The sequence below is a fragment of the Antechinus flavipes genome, chromosome 4 (genome assembly GCF_016432865.1).
Source record: "Antechinus flavipes isolate AdamAnt ecotype Samford, QLD, Australia chromosome 4, AdamAnt_v2, whole genome shotgun sequence".
Classification (NCBI taxonomy): Eukaryota; Metazoa; Chordata; class Mammalia; order Dasyuromorphia; family Dasyuridae; genus Antechinus; species Antechinus flavipes.
This window is the reverse complement of record NC_067401.1, coordinates 53,646,046-53,668,749: the sequence shown is the minus strand read 5'-3', so window position 1 is coordinate 53,668,749 and position 22,704 is coordinate 53,646,046. Positions and strand designations below refer to the sequence as shown.

The window sequence follows — 22,704 nt, the reverse complement described above, 5'->3', positions numbered from 1 at the left end:
AAAGTGCAATGCATGCAATATTCTCTACTCATAAATCTCCCATCCAAAGGGACAGAATTTTATTTTCTCAATCCTCTGATGGCAAGGTTAGTGATAATTACAAAATCTTTAATTTCTATTTCATTCCTTCCTTTATGTGATTATTATGTATGTCACCATAGTTCTATTTACTTTATTCTGCATCTCTTTGTATAAATCTTCCTATGTTTCTCTGAATTTTTTACCTTTATTGTTTCTTATGGCACAGTAATAATATTCCATTATATTTTTAGCATCCCCTTACTCTCTTATCTCCTTCTTTATAATATTTCTCTTCAAAAACTACAAGCCAGTCAAAATCAATCTCTGGGTGATAGAATGATGATGCCCTCAACAGGAATAAACAAGTAAAGCAGAAGGGAGGATTTTGGTGAAAAGATAATGAGCTTTGTTGTAGAAATACTGAATTTAAGGTCCTGTTTGGGAACATCCTATTTAAAATGTCCAGCAGATAATTGTTGACATAGGATTGGAGATCAGAAAAGAAACTCAAGCTGGATATGGAACCCATGGGAACTGAAGACACAAAGAAAAAAAATGAGGAGAGTATAATGATAGTTGTAATTTCCACCACTTATTTTTCATTATCAATAACATTTAAATAGGTTTCAATGAAGTTGTTTTAATTTGGTGGTACATCTTTTTCTCATTATTATTCTTTCTTCTAGCATTATACTAGTTTTGATCTTTGTTCTAATAAGTTGGTGGTCTAACTGTACACAATTGGCTAATTCAAGAATTACCCCCATATCAGCACAAGCTTTTTGTTTTCAAATTTAATCAATCTCATTTTTGTGTGATGCAATTCAATGTTTGTTATGACCACTTTTTACTGAATCAAATATTGTAATATATAAAGCACTTTGTCAACCTTAAGTTCTTTGTAAATACCAGCTATCGACACTGTTGTTTTATTAATGATTATTTCTAATTTAGTGTTTCGGAGGTAGAGGTGTGAGGCTTTTATGAGTTTCTACAAGTCCTTAGCCTCTCTTTATTTTTGACCTGTGTTCTCCAATATATTTCTCATCATTGCTACCCATTCCCTGAGCATCAAAGTATATATTAATGTAATCTGGAGGATCTATTGAGTTCTTCATAGAATTTCTCTACTTCTTTGTCCTCTACACCCTATGGTATATTTTTCGTAGTATATTTTTTTGCCACTACTTATCATGAGGACTACATTAAGAGATAACTAAATATCCCACACAATGATGTTTCTTGCTGCCTTTGGTTATATAATAAAATCATCTCTAATTCTTTTCTTTGTCTCTTCAAAGGGACAGTGATGAACCATTCTTTCATTTGGCTGCAACCCTATGTTTCCAGCATATGCATGTATGTATATGTATGTTAGATAGATAGATAATATGTAACATAGTTGTTTCCCCATTCAAGTGTAGAGATCATGTTTTTGGACTTTTTTTGTACCCTTAGCACTCAGCACAATTCCTGGGACACAGTAAGTACTTAATAATTGCTTGTAGATTTTTTCATTTCTTTAATATTATGTCCACTTACAGATGACTGGATAAGAATCTTACGTTTAGAATATCAACAGCCACATGAAAGTTTATAGATGATCTAAAAACTAAGTGTTCTCTGACCTGTTTTCTAATATTTCGCTTCTGTCATAGATATGGAAGGTGCCATACAGGACCAAGAGTTTATTTATATTTTAATTTATTTCATGGGTTAACATAACCAAAGAATTCGTTGCCAAGTGACCAACTTTCTGCAGATTGATTCCCTCACATTTGGTCAAGCCGGGCCTAGGGAAGCTGATTTGATGTGTAGCCAAGATCATACTCGAAGTTTATAGCATGGCAGAATCTTTCAGAATTTAGATTTTGTAGGCACAGTCATAGAGAACACACCATGATAAGGTATCAAAGTAGAATGTTGTGGAGGATAAGAACGACCAAGGTTGTGGATAAAATTTTTCTTTTAAAAGAAGGGGAAAAAAGATGCTGCTAATGTTCCAAATGGCTCAAGTTCCAGTTACAAATTAAGTTTTCTAGTTCATGAAGATTGAACACCTAGCAGACAGCCAATGTGTCTTGGCTTGTCAAGTCCCAAAATTAAAATGTTATTGATGGAAATAACTTTCAGTGGGTGCTGGAAAATAACTATCCATCAGAGACAAGCTACTGAATTTCCTTGGGAGCCACTGACTCATCCCTTAGGCCTTAGGCTCCCTTCAGGCAGGTAAAAAAAGGTCTCATTGCATCCTATTTCTAATCTTCACTTTCACTCACCATTTCAGCTCTGTAAAGAATAGTCTCTCAAACCACTAAGTGAAAAATGTGGAGGAAGTTTAGTCACCGCTTCACAGTAAAATCAGCAGTAATGGCCCAAAGTCCTATTTCCTACTGGCAGGATATTTGAATATTAACTAACTATTACTTCTCCAGGAATTTTTTCTCCACCTAATAGCATGAATTAGTACTGGTCTCTAGGTCTAGACACATGTCTCCTTTCCCTCAGTAGATCCTTGTGCTATATTTCCAAGTAAGAACCCTATAAAATCCCAACAGAATAGGTCTCCATCAAGGTGCCTGATTCGACCTGGATTCTCTGCAGACCTGTTTGCTTAATTCTTTTTGTCAGCCCTTGAATTCAGATCTCCCATAAATAAAATTAGATTGTTTTATTGTCTTCTTGTGAGTACCATGTTTTCTTTTACACAGCTTCTTGTATTCTGAACTTTTTGTATTCTGACTCTGTATTAAGACAAACTCCCATTTTCAGAGATTTTGTAAAAAAAACCAAACAAACAAAAAAAAAACCTGTTTCTTTTTGCACTTGGCAACCCCAATTCCATTCATACCTACTGTTATGGTGTGGGAATTTTGGTTCCTTGGAAACTAGGGAGAATCTCACTTACCATCATGTTTGCAAAACTAGGGATCAAAAAGGAAATACCCAAACTGAAATGAAAAGAAATTTATGAGTGAACTAAGGAAGTCTATTGCCTGGTAACAGTTTCATCTTCTTAGAAAGAAAATTTTTTTTGTTTTTATTTAAAAAAATTTTTAAGTTTGCTTAGAGAACACAGATGGTCAGGGGTATTCCCTGACAGAAAATAAATGGGGGAAGTAATCAAACTTCGGAGTCACAGGAATTGAGAAAGATTTAGTCTGTGAAAAAATATATTTCTCTGTGGCTAATCTTGTTGGAATGCTTTCTATTGGCAGAAAGTCTCTTAGATGGTGGATGCCCCTTTTAAAATAGAATCACCAATTTTCATTCTGTTGGAGATAAAGTACAAAGTCCACAGATCTGTCTCCTTGGTCTTAGCATTTAATTGGGGAGAAACATGTTTGCTCCAAACTTGCTGTCCTGAGGTTCATCTATTTCTTCTACATTTACATAAAATCTTGTGATCCCAAAGCACTGTGAAAGATTCTTTTAAGCTCAGGAACTTTAAAAATGTCCCATTAAGAAAAATGAAACTTGATAATAATTTTTCATTAAAAAAGACCATATTGTTAGAACTTTGAGAGGAAACAAGTGGTTATTGCATTGATCAAAGACTTTTGAATATGTTTGTCTTTGCAATATTATTGTTATTACATAAAAATACTCTACATTTTTTCTCCCTCTAAATTCTTGGGTTCTAATGTTTTTAGAGTTAATTTGAGAGAGCTCCGCATTGTAAGGTTCTCTTTTGGGATCATTTCTGTCAGTGATAGGTAGGAGAATTAAAGGGTGATGGATGGGTTCTTGATTGTAGAACAAAGAAATTGAGAAGAGCTCAGCTCCAGAACCCCTTCACTACTTAAACAATGCCAGCATAAGGACAAGGTTCCAGTACTGGTCAGAGCACTTAATGGCCTGTTAAGTGGCTTTTGATATGTTGCGGATAAAATACAAAGTCCAACTCCATAGGACTTTGTTCTGGCCTTGATATTCATCTTTGAAAAGTATAAAAAATCTTATTGCTCCCTCAATGAGAAATCTGTTCTGGAATGGATGGTATTTTCCTACTAAAAGTGTGAAATTCATCTGAGATGTTTAAGTCCTTATAAATTTCTTGCCCTGTCCTAGGTACTATTTGGCTCAGTTATGTCACAATGATGTTGACTACTTGATTCCTGGACAGTTTATTTATGATGGTTTAATTGTTTTTCAGGTGTGTCTTTTTCTTGGTCATCCCATTTGGGGTTTTCTTGACAAAGACCCTGAATTGGATTGACCTTTACATTTCTTGGGTGTGGCCTTTTTGTACCATCTCTCCCAGTCCTCCCCTTCCCCCCTGACAAAAAAAGATTCTCATCTTGTAGCCACTGAGGCACAAGTGCTAAGAGATCTCATTCCCACCTTGCCCATTCCAGGAACCATTGCCACAAAGCAGGAATCCCTTGTCTTGTGGTTGGAGCAGATGACGCTAAACCCATGTGTTTTTTTTCCCCATTTTCTTTATGTAACAGTCTCTGGCAAAGGGCTGGCTAGCCACAAACCTCCTGAGATTTGTAGCTCTTCCCACTTTGGGAAGAGAAGAAACCAATTCCAGATCATCTCTGTTTAGGAGGGAGAAAGGGGGCCATAAGTTTTTTCCCATGGGCCCATGGTGAGAGTTTACTGGTACTGGTAAAGACGAGAAAAACTAGAAGAGAAAAAGGATTATCCCACATCAGCAGCAAGAGACCTGAGCAGCAACTCATGTTTTATGTACATCTATCTGCAGTTTACTTCTGAGACTTAAGAAATTACCTCCATCTTTAAAAATAAAAAAAGAAAATTTTATCTCTGTCATGGTTTTTCCCTTTTGCTTTGATTTTTTTCTCCCAACATGATTCATAAAGGAATGTGTAATAAAAATTATAAAAAGAGGGAAAAGATTTGTCAATCAACCAGAGACATCGATGATTCCAAAAAGGGGCTTCTCTCTCAATTTAAGGAAAATATAAGAAAATGAACCATCTGCCATATGACAAGTTTTCTTGTAAGTATATAAAAATAAATGGAAAGTGGTCAAATATGAAAAAAAGAAATTACCTCCCTCTGAATGGATAAACTGAGAGGTACATTTACTTGTGTCTTTGAGTTGAGAAGTCACTCTCACAAACAGCCCTATTTGCTATCCATCTGTACTTATGTGTTTTTTTACATTCTCAAATTGGAGTTCCTAAGTCTTTCAAAGTTATTATCTTTACATTATTGCAATACACTGTTCTGTTTCTCCTTACTTCATTCTATATCAATTCATAGAAATCTCAAGTTTCTCTGAAATAAAATTTTATCGTTTCTTACAGCATAATAATATTCTATCACATTTATATATAACATATTTAGTGATTCCCCAATTGATAGGTTTCCCCCTCAGTTTCTACTTTTTTTTAACCACAAAAAGAACTTCTATAAATATTTTTGAATATATAGGTTTTATTCCTTTGTTTGATTTCTTTGGGGTAAGGCCTAACACAGGCATATCTCATTTTATTTTGCTTTGCTGACTTTTTAAAAAACAAATTGAAGGTTTATGGTAACCCTATTTCTTTTGGTACCATTTTTCCAATAGCACGTGCTCAGTGGCTCTATATTACATTCTGGTAATTATTACAATATTTCAAACCTCTACTTTGTTATTATGTCTATTACAGTGATCTATATAGTGATTATAGTGATCTGTGATCTTTGATGTTACTACAGTAATTGTTTTGAGGTGCCACAAATAGCACTCATATAATATAGTGAACTTAATTCATAAATGAGTGCTCTGACTCTTCCTCTAACCCAGTCATTCTTTCTCACTCTCCCTGGGTCTCCTTATTTCCTGAGATACAATAATATCGAAATTAAGTCAGTTAATAACCTTATAAGGTCCTCTAAGTGTTCAAGTAAAAGGAAGAGGAAATCAATGTGACAAACTTTATTGTTGTCCTATTTTAAGAAATTGCCACAGCTACCCCAACCTTTATCAACTACCATCCTAATCAGTCATCAGCTATCAAGATCACGGCCAGGCCCTCTACCTGTAAAAGATTACGACTTGCTGAAGGCTCAGGTGATATTTTAAAATTAAGATATTTATATTTTTTAGACATAATCCTATTGCATCCTATAGACCACAACCTAGTGTATAACAACTTTAATTTTCACTAGGAAACCAAAAAAATTATGATTCTCTTTATTGTAGTGGTCTGGAACAGAACCCTCACTGTCTCTAAGGTATATAATCTAGGTAAATGATATACATAATTTAATAGCTTTGGGGGTATAGTTTATGATCGCCTTCTAGAATGGCTGGACCAGTTCACAGCTCTACCAACAGTGCATTAACATACCTGTTTTCCCACATTCCCAGTTTAACGTTGTTAACTTTGTCAATCTGATGAGTATGTGATGGTACAGGAGAGAGAGAGAGAGAGAAAGAGGCAGACAGACAGACAGACAGACAGTCAGACAGAGACACTTAGTTTAGGTGATCCAGGCTTAATCAGATAATCTCTGCCTCAGGTTCTTCATCCATAAAATGGAAATAATTTAATACTTATCTTCCATGGGGAGTTGTGAAGATAAAGTAAAAATTATAAAGCACTTTGCAAACTTTAAAGCTCTATACCAGGGGCCCTCAAACTACAGCCCGCAGGCCAGATGCAGCTCTGAGGACATTTATGCGGCCCGCAGGGTTATGGCAAAATCAGACCGGAAGTGATGTTCAACCTCGTGTTAGCACCACACCCTTCTGGCCCTGGGCTGAGGCCACGGAGACAGAGTGTGAGGCGATACCGAGGTGAGGTGAGTTCCCAGGCCCGAGTGTGGGCATGGGGAAGGGAGAGAGATGCAGAAGATGGAGAACTGACGACCCCGGCCTTGTACAGTAACAGCAGCCCACAACAGACAGGCTCGGGGATGGACAGTGCATGGTCACGGCCACTGCAGGGGGAATTCACTGCAGCAGCAAAGGTTGAAAGCAGGAGTGTGAAGAGTGGGAGAGAGAGAGTGGGAAATGGAGGCATCGCAGCACAGAGGCAGTTTGGGGGAAGTTGGGCATTGCAGTCTGTGTGTCTCTTGTGGGCAAAGTTATTGCTGGTACATTGTTTTTGTAGCACTGTATGTATATATTGGTATTTTACTAAAAGCAATTTGGAATCCCTAGGAAATAATGATGTCAAGAAAAAGAAAAATTGACTCGGAGTGTAGGATACTCAAAGAACAGTGGACTTATGATGACTTTTTCATGCAGTACAAGGAAAGAGCTGTATGTCTGATATGCCAGACACTATATTCTGTGTTCAAAGAATATAATTTGCATCGACACTATGAAACTCAACATCAAGATAAATATGATTGTTTGGTTGAAGAAGTGAGAAAAGATAAAATATTAAAACTGAAAAATACATTGACAACTCAGCAAAATACTTTTGTGAAGCAGAAGCAGCTAAATATTTCATCACTGCGAGCAAGTTTTCAAATTTCCAAGCTAATAGCATGCACTGGCAGACCATTTGGGGAGGGAGAATTTGTTAAAGAATGCCTTCTTTCTGTTGCCAAAGAGATGTGTCCAGAGAAGGCTGATTTATTTAGTACAGTGAGTCTTTCAGGACCTACAATTATATGGAGGATTGAAGAAATGGGAGACAATCTGCATCAGCATTTGCAAAACTCCATACAAAAAAAATTCATATTTTTCCTTGGCACTCGGTGAAAGCAATGATGTTCATGATTCTGCACAACTTCTAATTTTTATTTGTGGGAAGAATGATTATTTTGAAGTCATAGAAGAGCTTGCTGCACTGCAAAGCATCAAAGGAACAACTACAGGAGAGGATATCTATGAAAAGGTTTGCCAAACTATGAATGGTTTGGAGCTGGACTGGGCTAAACTAGCCAGCGTGATAACTGATGGTGCTCCCAGCATGGTGGGGTCTAAGAAAGGAGTAATTGCTCGCATTAACCAAGAGATGGATAAACATAATCATTCTCACCCAATAGCCATAAACTGCCTCATGTACCAACAAGTGCTGTGTAGTAAATCACTGAAGTGGGACTCTGTTATGAAAATTGTGGTATCTTGTATTAACTTCATTAGAGCTAATGCACTAAATCACCGACAACTTCAGGAATTTCTGAGCTAAATGTTGAGTATATCACACAGAAGTCCATTGGCTGAGTCAAGGGAGAGTTTTGAAACGTTTCTATAACTTACTTCCACAGATTACAACTTTTCTGCTTTCAAAAAACAAAGAAGTACCAGAGCTCAATGATGCAGAATGGAAATGGCACCTTGCCTTTCTGACAGATGTAACAGAGCTACTCAACAATTTCAAATGCAACTTCAAGGAAAGGGGAAGCTCATCTGTGATATGCAACCACATGTCAAAGAATTTGAAGTAAAATTAGGCCTCCTCATCAAACAAGCAAAGGAGAAAAACTTCTGCCATCTCCCCACAACTCAAAATCTGTTAGTGGAAAAACTGCTGATTGCATTCCCAAACAAAACATGTGTGGATTCAGTGGAAAAATTGCAAAAAGATTTCCAATTTAGATTTAAAGAGCTTCATATCCATGAACAGGACATACAGCTTTTCCGTAACATTTTCTATTGACATTGAAAATGTGGATAGAGTTTACCAAATGGAACTGGCTGAACTGCAGAATTGTGACTCTCTGAAAGACACATTCAAGTCAAGCAGCCTTCATAATTTCTACGCATCTCTCCCCTCTGAGACATATTCTCATCTCAGGAACCATGCACTCAAAATGACAACCATCTTTGGCAGTACTTATGTCTGTGAACAGACTTTTTCTAGAATGAAACATTTGAAATCTCCAACCAGATCAAGACTAACGGATGCCCACTTGCATCACTTATTATGACTAGCAGTGACAAATATGGAATCAGACATTGACCATCTCATTAGCCAAAAGCAGGCCCATAGTTCCCATTGAAATACTGGTAAGTTTGTTGATTTAACTTTACTTCATTTTAAATATTGTATTTGTTCCCCTTTCGTTTCTTCACTTCAAAATAAGATATATGCAGCGTGCATAGGGATTTGTTCATAGTTTTTTTTTTTTTTTTTTTTTACTATAGTCCGGCTCTTCAACAGTCTGAGGGACAGTGAACTGGCCCCCCCTATTTAAAAAGTTTGAGGATCCCTGCTCTTTACTGTAATGGGCTGAGGCTTGAGCTGATGCACTGAGGTCCCAAGCACATGAGGCTAAATAGTAATTGGACCATACTCTATTAATATATAATCTTGGAGAAAGAATGGCCCCCGCCCACTCTTTGTGCAAGTCCTGATGTGTTGTATAGGAAATTGCAATGACTTTTTCTGTTTGTTTTCTCTTCTTCTTTTTTCTTTTTGCTGTGGCAGTTGGGGTTAAGTGACTTGCCCATGGGCACACAACCAGGAATTGTTAAGTGTCTGAGGCTGGATTTGAACTCAGGTCCTCCTGACTTCAGGACTGGTACTCTACTCACTGAGCCATCTCCTCCCCTTCCTCCTACTTCAAGGCTGGTGCTCTACCCACTGAGCCATCTCCTCCCCTTCCTGTGGGGGGATAATAGTACTTATCTCTCAGGATCTCTATAAGAAGCAAATGAAGTAACAGTTACAACAAATGTTAGGGCACTATATAAATATTAGTCATTGTTTCACATTTCAAGATCCATCTTTATTTAGCTGTATGGAATAGTCATTCTACCCAAATTGGATCTTTTTTCTCCTCCATATGCTTCTTTTTAGGGAGGAGAAACAGAGACATTAAGACGCTGCTCCAAAAACAAAAGAAAGGGGGAGCCACAGGTAACCCTAGAGAGCTTCTAAATCTAGCTCTTTATACTATTAACTTCTTGATTTTTGATAAAGATACACTGGCTCCGGCAGACAGGTTTTATAACCCACTGGAAGGGCAGTGTCCAGTGTGAGCAGCTCCACTATCTTTAGATAATCTCCAGGTGATGTGGAGAGACCCAGAAAGTGGTGAATGGAAGGGACCAGATAGGCTAACTGCTTGGGGGAGAGGGTTTGCTTGTATCTCTACAGGTGGAGAAGGAATCAGATGGGTGCCAGCGAGTCATATTCGCCTTGTCCATCGCAGAGAGACGGAGCAGACCCTTGAAACAAAGGAGAAGACCCAAGAAACATCGGGTGGTTCTGTTGCTAATTGTGCTCACCATTGAAAGAGTGTGGCAGTTATGGCATTTGACTCATGGACATAGAAAATCATTGGACTTCAAAACCCTCAGAAATCATTGGATTCTCTGAGACATTAGATTGTTGTAGGACTTTAAATCCCTCAGGAATCATTGGATTCTTTGAGACATAAGACTTGAAAGCGCTCAGAAATCATTGGATTCTCTGAGAAATGATATGACTGTTACAGGACTTCAAAATCTGCTGGAATCATTGGATTCCCTAAGACATAAAAAGACTTTTGCTGGACTTCAAAAACTTGGGGGGATCATTGGATTTTCTGATATGTGAAGCAATGGACAATAGACTGGTTTTGGACTATCTCTTGGCTGCTGAAGAAGATGTATGTGTGACTGCTGTTTACATACTCTCCTTCTAGGACTTCTGGCAATCTTTTACAACACAATGTTGATTCATATTGTTTGTTATACCGTTAATTGGGTGAATAATTCATGTTTGTTACACTACATCAAGCCTGCACTGACTGTGGGGAGAGTCATCACTAATAGCCTCTGCGTTGTTGCTATGTGCTTGTGTAATACTTCCCATGCTGATGGGTTTGTGCATAATAAGACCCTTGAGCCCAGAAACCTGCTAGCAACCCCCACTTCCCTTTGGTGCTTTTCATCTCCCTTCCTGAGATGTCAGGGAGGGCGTGATTATCTCCTTTCCGTGCTTTCACCTCCTTTCCTGAGAAGTCAGGGAGGATGTGAACACCTCCCCTTGGGGGCTCTGACCTCCCTGAGGAGTCAGGGATGGCATGATCACCTGTGTTCTAAAACAAAAGAAAGCGGGAGATGTAATGGGCTGAGGCTTGAGTTGATGCACTGAGGTCCCAAGCACATGAGGCTAAATAGTAATTGGACCATACTCTATTAATATATAATCTTGGAGAAAGAGCCAGCCTCAGACACTTAACAATTCCTGGTTGTGTGACCATGGGCAAGTCACTTAACCCCAACTGCCACAGCAAAAAGAAAAAAGAAGAAGAGAAAACAAACAGAAAAAGTCGTTGCAATTTCCTATACAACACATCAGGACTTGCACAAAGAGTGGGCAGGGGCCATTCTTTCTCCAAGATTATATATTAATAGAGTATATGGTCCAATTACTATTTAGCCTCATGTGCTTGGGACCTCAGGCATCAACTCAAGCCTCAGCCCATTACATCTTACAAATGTTAGCTATGATGATGACATGATGACAGATTGTCTGAAAGTTCTTCCTTCACAACAATTATGCTCAGAAAATTCCCAAGAAGTAACAGATACATAAGTAGAGACCATTCAAGACATTCAGAAGTGGAACAGAGATGATGTCATTTAAAGCTCATTTGAAAGAATTCATAGTGTTTAGCCTTGAAAAGATTATGCAGAGAATATATGATAACTGTCTTTAAATCGTTGCATAAAGAAGAATTGGGATTAGAAGGATTAGACTGGACCCAGAGGGCAGAATTAGGAGCAATGAGCCAAAATTGTAGCCAGGAACACTAATTCATGTAAGGAAAACTTCCTAATAATTACTGACCAGAATGCCTTGGAGAAAGCGTGTTCTCCTTCCCTGGAAGTGTTCAGAGAGGATGGAAAACTACTTATTGGCCATGGGCAAGAACTGGTGTTCTTGCTAAGGTTGTACTGAATGTTCTCTGGGGTCTCTGTCAACTCCGAAATTCTGTAATTACAAATGGGGCACTGCCCCTTGTTCTCATGAACAACATGGCTGGGGAGTGGGAGAGGAAATGAGACATGTTCACAATGAATATAAATTAAAAGTCTGAAAAATAATGTTTTTCACCAGAGTTACATGAGAATTCTGAAAGGAGAAATTACTTGTAAATGATACGCGTCAGTGATTAAGGCTGAGTAGCACCTGAGGCATCAAACTGAGCCCTGTTGAAGCTTCAAAAGGCCAAGGTCTCCCACTGCATCCAGGAACATCTCCAGTTGTCTTGATCTGGCCACTGAACCCAGATGCTCTGGAGGGGAAAGTGAGAAAGCTGACCTTGTCCAGCCTTCCCTCCCTTCAGCCTAACTCACTTGCATGTCATGCTATCACCTCCCTGATGTCATGTCCTCTTGGAGTTTAAAAAAGAACAAATAACCACAATTCCAGACCAGTTTTAGGAGAGAAGTAATACGTGAGCTGGATTCTGAAGCAAGGAAAGCTTTCAGAGAGGCTGTTACAGTGCAGAAGGCTATCAACAACATCTAGAATTACTGCGCAGTACAAAGGACACTGACTTTATAGTCAAAAGATCTGGATTCAAATCCAACCTTGGGTACTGTGACATTGGACAGGTCACTTTAATTCTGACCTTCGGTTTACTTATTTGTAAAATAGGAATGACAGAATTTGTTCCACTGATCTTGAAGGATTGATGTGAAGATAAAATGAAATGATATATATCATGAAGAGCTAAACAAATTGTGCTATTAAAATTGGTCAGATTAGCTTCTTTCTCATATTATCTCCATATTGTGTCAAACACAGCTCCTGGCATATAATAGGTGATTCATAAATATTTGTAGACTGATTGATTCCAAGCAAGGTGTCTTCCTGACAGACAGTAGGCATTTAATACTTGTTAAGTGTCTCATTGGTCCACAATATCCAGAAGCAGAAAAATTTAGGATGAAATCAAGGAGCAACTTGATAGTGCGGCTTGGCTAGAACATGGAGTGCCTGGAGAGGAATAATGTGAACCAGGGATAAAAACTCCTCCTGTTCAGTTGGCATTATGGTAATCTTGCTGGCTTGCTCTGGGGAGGAAGCCCTATCCTGGCTTGGTATCAGATTCCCCTGTTCCAGGCTATGGCTTTCATCTCCTCATTTACACGGCGGTCTCATGTGCTTGTTTCTCACTTTACTGACGACGAGTAATTAGTCTAGGAGAAGCCCGGCCAGGCTAAGTGTCTGAGAGCTCCCAATCCTTACTGAAGTACTAGACTCGTCTGCCATAACTGCCATTTAAAAGGCACTGCTGAGCTCCCTTAGAGGAAGCCACTTTCCCCTATTTACAGGGGAAGCAAATAAATTAATTAACCAAAGAGGCTTCTGGCATGTTGAGGATGCTTTTCTAATTAGAAAAAAAAATCTATATTAGATAGGAATGTCTAGCAAATTCTTGGGAATAGGGAGAACAACAGAAGGAACAATCTGGCTTCTTTTTTCATTTGGATAAAATCTTTAACTTAAGTAAAATCCTGAACCTAGAAGGAGGCTGTGAAGAAGTGGGAATCCATGACAAAGTGAGTCTTTTCCTTCCCAGATAAGATAAGATGGGAGTGGAATGATTCAATCCCTGAGTTCTTGGGTGAGTTAGAGTGACTGTCAAAGCTCTTAATTTATTCATTTTTATTAGTTTTGATGGTTATTTAATATCTTGTGTCTTAACTTTGTTTTTCATGGACCTGGGGCAGTCTGGTGGGTCCTATGGACTGCTTCTCAGAATAATGTTTTGAAATGCATAACTTAAAATAAACAGGATTAGAAAGGAAATCAATTCTACTGAAATGCAATACTTTTTAAAAAGCAAATTCATAGATTCCAAATCAAGAACCCCTATATTAGGAGAAAGCAAGCATTCTGTATAGATAGGGTCCAAAGACTTGGATGTAAGTTCCCAAACACTGCATTCATCTAATTTGTCTTCCCTCTAGCATGTTCTCTTCGACAACATTTTTACCAGATGGTCTTCCAGCCTCTGATCTAACACTTGTTATCTACCTTGAGAAAGGAGAGGAGGAGCATGTCTCTTGGACAGGTCACATTGTCTGAAAGTTCTTCCTTCACAACTATTACTCTCAGAAAATTCCTATGAAGAAGTAACAAATACTTAAGTAAAGACCATCCCAAAGTTAGGGATACCTACTTAGAAGAATATCCCTTACACAGAAACAACATTTCTATGTAGCTTCCTTCCACTCCTCACTAGGTAATAATCCCAAGTGATTTCTTTCAAAATGGTTTGTTCTTGTTGAGTTGCTTCAATCTTGTCCCACTCTCCATAACAGAAGGACAAAATGAGGTCCAGACAGATACAGTTATATACTCATGGAAATATAACTAATAAGCAATAGAGCCCAAACTCAGAGAGCCAGGTCTCCTAATTCCTGGAGCCTGTTTCATTAATTATACCAAATTTTATATTGTTACTTTTGATTTGCATTATCTAAAATCTAAATGAGACTCCAAAGCATCTCAAGGGTCAGAATTCCACTCCTTTTGAATTTCATTGTAGCCCTCATAACAACTGGTAAGTGTCAAAAAAAAAAAAAAAGGCTATTGAATGAAGGGGGGAAAATTGTAATGTTGTATGACTCAGTGCAGGAATGGATAAATGAAATTTTTGCGATACTATTTTATTCAAACAGGCTGCCCCTCTTTTCCCCTAAGATGGATGAAATGATGCCCCAAGGAAAAAAGATAAGATGGGAGTGAAATGACTCAATCCCTGAGTTCTTGGGTGAGTTAGAGTGACTGTCAAAGCCCTTAATCTATTCATTTTTATTGGTTTTGATGGTTATTTGATATCATTAGGAATTCAGGTCTCATCTGCTTGCTCTGAGATCATTTGAATAGCATCAGTGATGGAGACTGAAAGAGTGGAGATGTTACATATGCAGGCAGAACTGGATCTGATCTTATAAAGTGTGACAGAAAGGAGGGCTTAGAGTTACAGACTTTTTTGGCTGGAGAAGGAGAGGGAGAGAAAGAAATACTTTGGAAGACAAAATTTCTGCTGACTTTCCAAGTGACCATGAAAACCGCCATCCAAGCCTCACTTATATTCCTTTTAGTAACTATTTCAGAATGTGCGGTGATCACTGGGGTAAGTCTATCTAACATTTTCTTGGCCATGAGGGTGGGGGGGAATCAAAGATCTACTAACAATATAAATTTAGCAGCAAGTACTAAGAAATTAGCTTTATTGGCTTGATGCATCACATGAAAATCAAAGAAATAAATAATGAAATTCAGCATTTGAAAGGCACTTCAGAAATATTCAGCAGAATCCTTTTGGACTTTGGAAGATTATTCAATTGATTATTCTGATATGCTCTTTTATCTATATACATGCTCCTGAAAGGTATAGGTAAATTGAATCTTAAATACTAGTAAAGTTTGCTATTTAAAGAAGTCCTTTAATAGACCAGAGGATCATAGTGAAAAGTGAATACCATGATTTAATTTCTTTTGACTATAGATTTGGACATTTTATATAGAATAGTGGGTTTGCTTAAAGTGGGAAATAAACTTAACTTGGGCTTCTCACTCTTCTTAAGAAAATGAAATCCTGAAAATCTTGTACTTTTCATTTTCTATTAATGTGTTCTCCTTCCCTGCACAAGTCTAATAAAATTGGGGGAACTGAAACTGATTATAAGTACAGAAAAACAAAAACACTAATGGAAAAAGGGGGGAAAGCAGTTTGAAATCTTATTTTCCATGATACCGAATACTGGGTTTTGCCTTAGTTTTCATGTTAATGTCGGTTGAGCACGCTATGGACAGCCTAGCGGGAAAATTCCATTATTTTGTGAACATGATTTATTGATGTAGCTATGTTTTTTTTAATAGAAGAGAAAATTTAACCTCAGGGTTGTCTAGATAAAAGACAAAGGTCCAAGAAGGGAATTAATTTTATTGGCTTCTCAACACATTACAGAAGGGATGAGAAACTCTGGAGAAATTCTGAACAATTCCTGTAAGTGGATTAGTTATAATACCCATGGAGAGAAGTCAATTTCTAAATAACTACATTCAAAATAATAGAAGTATATAAAAATCAAGTGGGTGCCTTTGAAACCTAAACCATAAATGAAACCTTTAAAAAAGAGAATTATGGTTGATAATAAGCAGAGGATCTTTCATTCCCTTGTATAGCATTAAATCCTGCTAGGATAGAAGAAGACAGGGAGAACCCATATTCACTATTAGGCCTCTGTGAAAACACAAGCAGTAAAATTAATGTCACTATTTAATGTATATGCTGAAGTCCTTTGTATAGCTCTTTCTGTTTGAGTCTTACAACATTTGAAAGAATATGTCACTGTGGAGCAGGAAAAAAAGAGTGAAGACTTTTCTTGATGGAAAAAGAACCAATATACATTTTTAGTATTTTCTTTTAGAAAGGGCAAAGAGATTGGGGAAAAAAAAACCAAGAAAGAAGAAATGGAAGGAATGACTTAGCTGTTAGTATCTGAGAGTGGGGAAACAGGTATGAGGTTCTCAACTTCATCCTCAAATCTATTGGTCTTTTTCTGCGGTCCCTCTTCTTTTTTCATGCATTCAGATATATAGTTGTAACAATCAGCCCTGCAAAGTCATTTACTGTAGTGTCCTCCTGGGAGAAAAACAGAAATGAGTTACCTTAACAATCTCACCGTAATATTTAGATGTTTTTGGTTTATTTTTGCTGTCTGACAAAGGCTATACCTATAATGGGAGGGTAAGTATAGTATTGAGGCAGTGTCCAAAGGCCTCTGGATATGTCTCAATTATCTCCTTAACATTCAGTGTATGGACAATCATGTCTTGTGAAGTGAAAAATCTTAGTTAAATGGAGACTTAGTCCTAAATTCTCTTCTAAGAATGTTTCCCTCCTCCAGAATGTTTCAGGCAACTTGTGGCGGGAGATAATATGTAATTCTAAGTGATCCCTGAGTCATTTAATTTTGTCCATCCTTCAGAGACACATGAAGACAACTCTGGAAATACAAAACAACAATAATTGTTATAGTTAGCATTTACACAGTTATTTGCTAGGTATTCTACTTACATTATCTCATTTGATTTTCACAACGACCCTTGTGAGCAGGTGTAAAGTGAAGTGGGTAAGGAAGAAGAGCTAAAAATGTTATGTCTATTCTAATTAAATTTCCTACTCAATATAAGAATTGATTTCTCTACTTGAGTAAATATGACAGAACTCTTTCAATTTAGTACAAGATTATTTTTAAGGAGCTATTCATGTAACCCTTTAAAAAATCAGCTTCTAGAAATCAGCCAAGTTGTGTTGTGTTTGATTTTTTAACACAGCACAATCAAAACAGAACAAATCTGAATAAGCTCACTCACTCTTCTTGTGGACAAATGGCCATGAGAATTGGGAGGTCCTCTAGTCAAGAGGGGTCATGGAGCACCCAAGATATACTCGCAAAGGCCTCTGAAAGCAAGAGGGAGACTGGGGAGAATGTCAGAACACCCCTCCAAAGCCACAGGGTCATTGGTCAGTTTGCAATAGTATGAGCCATTGCTGAGCCTTTCCCATCAGAAAAACATACGTTCACTGAGCACTTGCGGTCAGAGTTCCTCCACTTGTCAACAATCATATACCAGACTACTCCCTGGGAGTGTAGTTCATGGCACAGAGGCTCTGCTAGCTGCCAAGTTTCCCTTGCCAGCCTTTTCTCCCTGCTTTCAGGGTCCTCCCTCTACCTCCCCTTTCCCATCCAAGACTGATGCTCGGATTTATTGCTATGTCTGCCGATGGTTCAGTCTGACTAACTGGCTGTTGCTGGGTCTTGTCTCCTCTCCCCCCAGGCCTGTGAAAGAGATCTGCAGTGTGGGGCCGGCACCTGCTGCGCCATCAGTCTGTGGCTCCGAGGGCTCCGCATGTGTACCCCCCTGGGACAGGAGGGAGACGAATGTCACCCGCTCAGCCACAAGGTAGAGAGCTCCTATTTCAAGACATCCGCCAGCCCCCATTCCCCCTGACTCTTTCTTATACCCACAGAGGTCTCAGAGCAGAGCCACATTGTCATTAGGTGCCCTTGAGAATTCCCATTGTCAGTTCTGTGGAGATCATTTATTTCTCTAAGGCAAAGGGACAGAAAAGTCCCAAGAAAAAGCAGAGGAGAAGATTTCTCAGTATGCTTGAATCCCCCCCATCCTCTACCCTCCCTCCCCTCATCTTATGTCCATACCATTTCCCTAGTCCCAAACATACCCTTGTTCAGGATATGGGAGGGTCGGGAGATAAAGATCCCAAGTATAAGGCTCATTGCTCACATTACAAGCTGGATCTTTAACACAAAAAAATCTTGTAATTCTGTGTGATACCCAGGCAAACAGAACTGGATCTAAGGTTACAAAAGTATAAGTGGGTTTACTGAGTTAAGATTCAAACCCAGCATCTTTTCTCCTATGTCATACTGCCTTAGATGTCCTTTCCTCTACCCCCTCTTTCAATAATGCTTTCAGAGTTTATTTCCTACAATTAAATTATTAGGTAAAATTAATTCTGTACTTTTTACTCTTTCAATAACACTTTCAGTTAATTTGCAATAATTGAATTATTAGGTAAGATTAATTCTGTACTTTTTACTCTTTCAATAACACTTTCAGTTAATTTCCAATAATTGAATTATTAGGTAAGATTAATTCTGTACTTTTTACTCTTTCAATAACACTTTCAGCTAATTTCCAATAATTGAATTATTAGGTAAGATTAATTCTGTACTTTTTACTCTTTCAATAACACTTTCAGCTAATTTCCAATAATTGAATTATTAGGTAAGATTAATTCTGTACTTTTTACTCTTTCAATAATACTTTCAGTTAATTTCCAATAATTGAATTATTAGGTAAGATTATTATTTCTGTGCTTTTTACTGGGTACTACCAGATCTCCCTCTAAAGAGAGTCTATAATTTGCAATTCTATTTACCAGACATAGTCTCTAGCAGAAGCATCCACTGCTACTACTTCTCCCCCAGAAGTATAGATTACTGTACCTCTCACGACCCCAAAGCAAGGTATCTCTTTGGAGCATTTGGGTCTCAGTGGAATTTGGATAGATTCCCCTCCCTTCAGACCTAGGACCTAGGTGAATTTTCTGCCACCAACCTTCTTTATACTCTCTTTAAATCACACATTTGGTTTGGGGTTTCATTAGGATTTAAAACAATAGTACTGGGGGCTGAGAATGGATGAAGGAATATTCTTCCTAGCGCTAGCTCTCTGCCCCAATTAGCTTTCATGAAGGCTAAAATTCTATATCCCGAATCATTCCCCCATAGGCCAGAAAAGATCAAGAAAGTGCACCTGCAAAGTCTGCTGTGATTCTTCTTGCTGCAAGATTATCTGATTAACTATGTTTGGCTTAAATCAATATGAAAATGACATCCCTGATGAAAGGTATCATGATATGATTAAAGACTTTCTAGAAGAGTCCAACTTCATGACTGAAATAAATTGTGCACACAGTAGGTATTTAACAGATATCTGATACTTTTGTATCCTGAGAATCTGTATTCCAACCTTCCCATTTGTTCTGTTCTCTCCTAAGGTCCCTTTCTTTGGGAAACGCCAACACCATACCTGCCCCTGCTTGCCGAATTTGCTGTGCTCCAGATTCATAGATGGCAGATACCGGTGTTCAGTGGACTTCAAGAACATAGACTTTTAGGAATTAATCTATTCCAAGACCCCCATGCTGCCTCTCAAACACATCTATGCCCCTCTCCTGCTCTTCAACAATCCCTTTTTCCCCCCAAGCAGCACCCATGGTCAATGTGAAAGCCTCCTCCCTGTAGAGAACACATTTTTGGCCATTTGATGGGTTTCATGAAGAGTCCCCATTGCCAAATCTTTAGTGGACTAATTCTCTACCCCCTTTTTTTGGCTAGGGATGCTAATGCTACCTGACCAGAAAATTAAGTATTGATGTGATGTTAAGTTGGGCCATTTCTGTTTTCCCCCTGTGTAACAGCATCTCTAGTAGAAATCTCCAGGTAAAAACTGTATTGAGAGATATGTAAATGTTGCTTTTTTTTTTTTTATCTAATCTTCTTCAAAAATAAAGCTTTCCCCCAATACTAGTTCTTAACCTCCTTTCCCATTCTCTCCACTAGAATATTCTTTTTTATATATAGAAACTTGAATTCTGCCAACTTATAGTTTCTGCCAATACCACCCAAATATCCACTCTTTCTAACCCATTCTGGAGAACAAGTCTCAGAATCACAGATTTTTCTCTGTTGCCATTTACTTGGCTTAGGACACTAAATCCTTTGTCTAAGGAAAAACACTTGTGTCAAGCCCTACTAGTCAGTTGTTTTTTAGGAAGGAAGGAGTTTGATTAATGTAACATAATTAAAAATAAACATCATTCTGAATTGCCCCTACAAAATATGATTTGGGGGAATCTGAGAACACTGATCCTCTCCCCTCCCTCCCATTCTCTGATAACTAGTTAGATGACCTTGAACAAAATTATTTCATTTCAGAATGGTAAGAGTTGAAATGCCATCTAATGCAGGCCTCTTATTTACTTTTCCAGCTTTGTTTCCTTATTTGAACTGGATGATTTCAAATTCTTCTCTAGCTGGGAAATTCTGATTCTTGAATTCTCTGCTTCTTTGCCCTTGCAGGAATTTTACTATTAACGCTTCATTCTTTTGGATTAGTTGAACTTCTGAAAAAAATAATCCCATCCTTACAAGTAGCTAATATTTTAAATAGTTACCTTAAAGTAAGTGTTTAGCAGGTACATTCCAAGTGATCTCTAACTGGGAGGTTTTGAAAGTGCAGAGTGGAGGAAGGAAAGAATGTTAAAAGGGAATATGAGAAGATAGCAGAGAGATAAAATTTTCCCCATTGCAGGACAGTGCACAGCCCCAAATGCCTAGCCCACACCTTTTTTTGAGTGCTTTATAATTTTTTAAACATCTAGAACTTACCATCTTCATCAAAACATGTTGATTAAATCTTATTTCAGAACATTTTATAGAGTTACCAAGACAGAGTCTAAAACAAGCCTTCTGATATTGATAAAATAAAAAATATTGATAAAATATTCAACTATAATTGAATGCCAGTAGATGGCCTTGTATAGAGTGATGACTGTGATGAGTTAGCTCCAGTTCCTCACAAATGGAAGCATATGACTGGCAAAGGAACTGAGCTGGTCATAGAATGGGTGACATCTCAGATCCCAGCACTGGTCCCCACCAAATGCAAGACTTCCATGAATTCCTTGTAGGACCCTCAGGAGATTTTTTTTTTCCTGAGGCAGTTGGGGTTAAGTGACTTGCCCAGGGTCACACAGCGAGGAAATGTTAAGTGTCTGAGGTCAGATTTGAACTCAGGTCTTCCTGACTTCAGGGCTGGTGCTCTATCCACTGCGCCACCTAGCTGACCCCTCAGTAGATCCTTGATGGATGTTGCATAGGAGAACATGGATGATGATCTCTTCAGATAAGAAGGCAAAGCCATTTTCTATGTGTACCAATGGAGGTAATGCCCACTTGGTTAAGACCACATATACATTTAAGGATAGATCACAGAAAGGTCATAAGTTTTGATGTGCAAAAAACCCTCATTTTTAAGAGCCTTGTTTAGATGCATGTACAGCAAGATGCTTCTGCTCTAGACATATTCCTCCTGTCTAACATCCCCATCCTGCCCCTTTTCTGGATTCCTCCATATCTGGAGGCTTTCTTAGTGCAAACTTCCATGCCCCCTGATGTCTTCAACCAGGTCCTGTCTGCAACATCCGAGATAAAAAAATCAATCAGACTTACCTGAGCAAGAACTCACCCGTTCTATGCCCTCACACAGATTGTGAGCAGTCATAGTGTGGAAGATAGAACCCAGCCATTTCTATATCAAATGATGAGGAAACTGTTCTAAGGCCCACGGGCAGCCCCTTCCTGCTACTACCTCTTGTGCTCTCCAGTAAGTGAGACACAGATTTATTCTTTGATTTCAAGCCTTCTTTCCTTTTACCCTTGTTTCCTTATGTCCCTTTCCTTCCTGCTTCACATGCTTCAAGATAGACCTTTTGTCTTCCTTTGTGTGAGTTAAAACATAACTGGAAATAAAGGCCTATTGCTATTAGCATCACCAGCTAGTCTGCCACTTTTGTTAGAGCTTTTAAGGTCCATCATAGTGGACTGGCGAAGGTGTAGGAGTGTGTGTGTGCACATGTATCTGTGTGTATGTGAGAGAAAGAGAAAGAGAGAGAGAGAGAGACAGAGACAGAGACATAGAGAGAGACACAGAGACAAAGACACAGAGAAAGAGAGAGAGAAGGAAGGAGAGAGAAAAACAGAAAGACAGACACAGAGAGAGATAGAGAGAGACAGCAAGACAGAGAAAGACAGAAGGAAGGAGAGAAAGAAAAACAGAGACAGAAAGACAGAGACACACAAAGAGACAGAGACAGAGAGAAGGAAGGAGAGAAAGAAAAACAGAGACAGAAAGACAGAGACACACAGAGAGGCAGAGACAGAGAGACAAGAAAGGAAAGAAAGAAAAACAGAGAGACAGAGAAAAGGAAGGAGAGAAAGAAAAACAGAGACAGACACAGAGAGAGAGAGAAGGAAGGAGAGAAAGAAAAAAAGACAAAGACAGAAACACACAGAGAGACAGAGACAGAGAGTAGGAAAGAGAGAAAGAAAAACAGAGACAGGCAGAGACAGACAAAGAGAGAGACAGAGACAGAGAAATTGAGGAGACAGAGAGAGAGGGAGAGAGAGACAAGGAGAGAGAGAAAGAAAAGCAG

At 38.4% G+C, this 22,704-nt stretch overlaps 1 protein-coding gene across 2 annotated transcripts in view; it reads left to right on the top strand.

Moving 5' to 3' along the window:
• The window catches only part of PROK1 (prokineticin 1), a 52,938-nt gene extending 30,892 nt beyond the window's left edge, over positions 1–22,046 (top strand). The window contains exons 2-4 of one of the 2 annotated variants that reach the window (XR_007953114.1): positions 17,739–17,864; positions 19,217–19,334; positions 19,486–19,571. Coding sequence is in view for 1 of the 2 variants with exons in the window: in XM_051993079.1 (XP_051849039.1) it covers positions 14,953–15,024; positions 17,739–17,864; positions 19,486–19,605 (318 nt within the window). In the remaining variant the exon portion in view is untranslated. Of the gene's footprint in view, positions 1–14,896; positions 15,025–17,738; positions 17,865–19,216; positions 19,335–19,485 lie in introns of those variants that run through there. The other variant, XM_051993079.1, reaches the window with a different exon arrangement.
• The last annotated feature ends 658 nt before the right edge of the window (positions 22,047–22,704 follow it).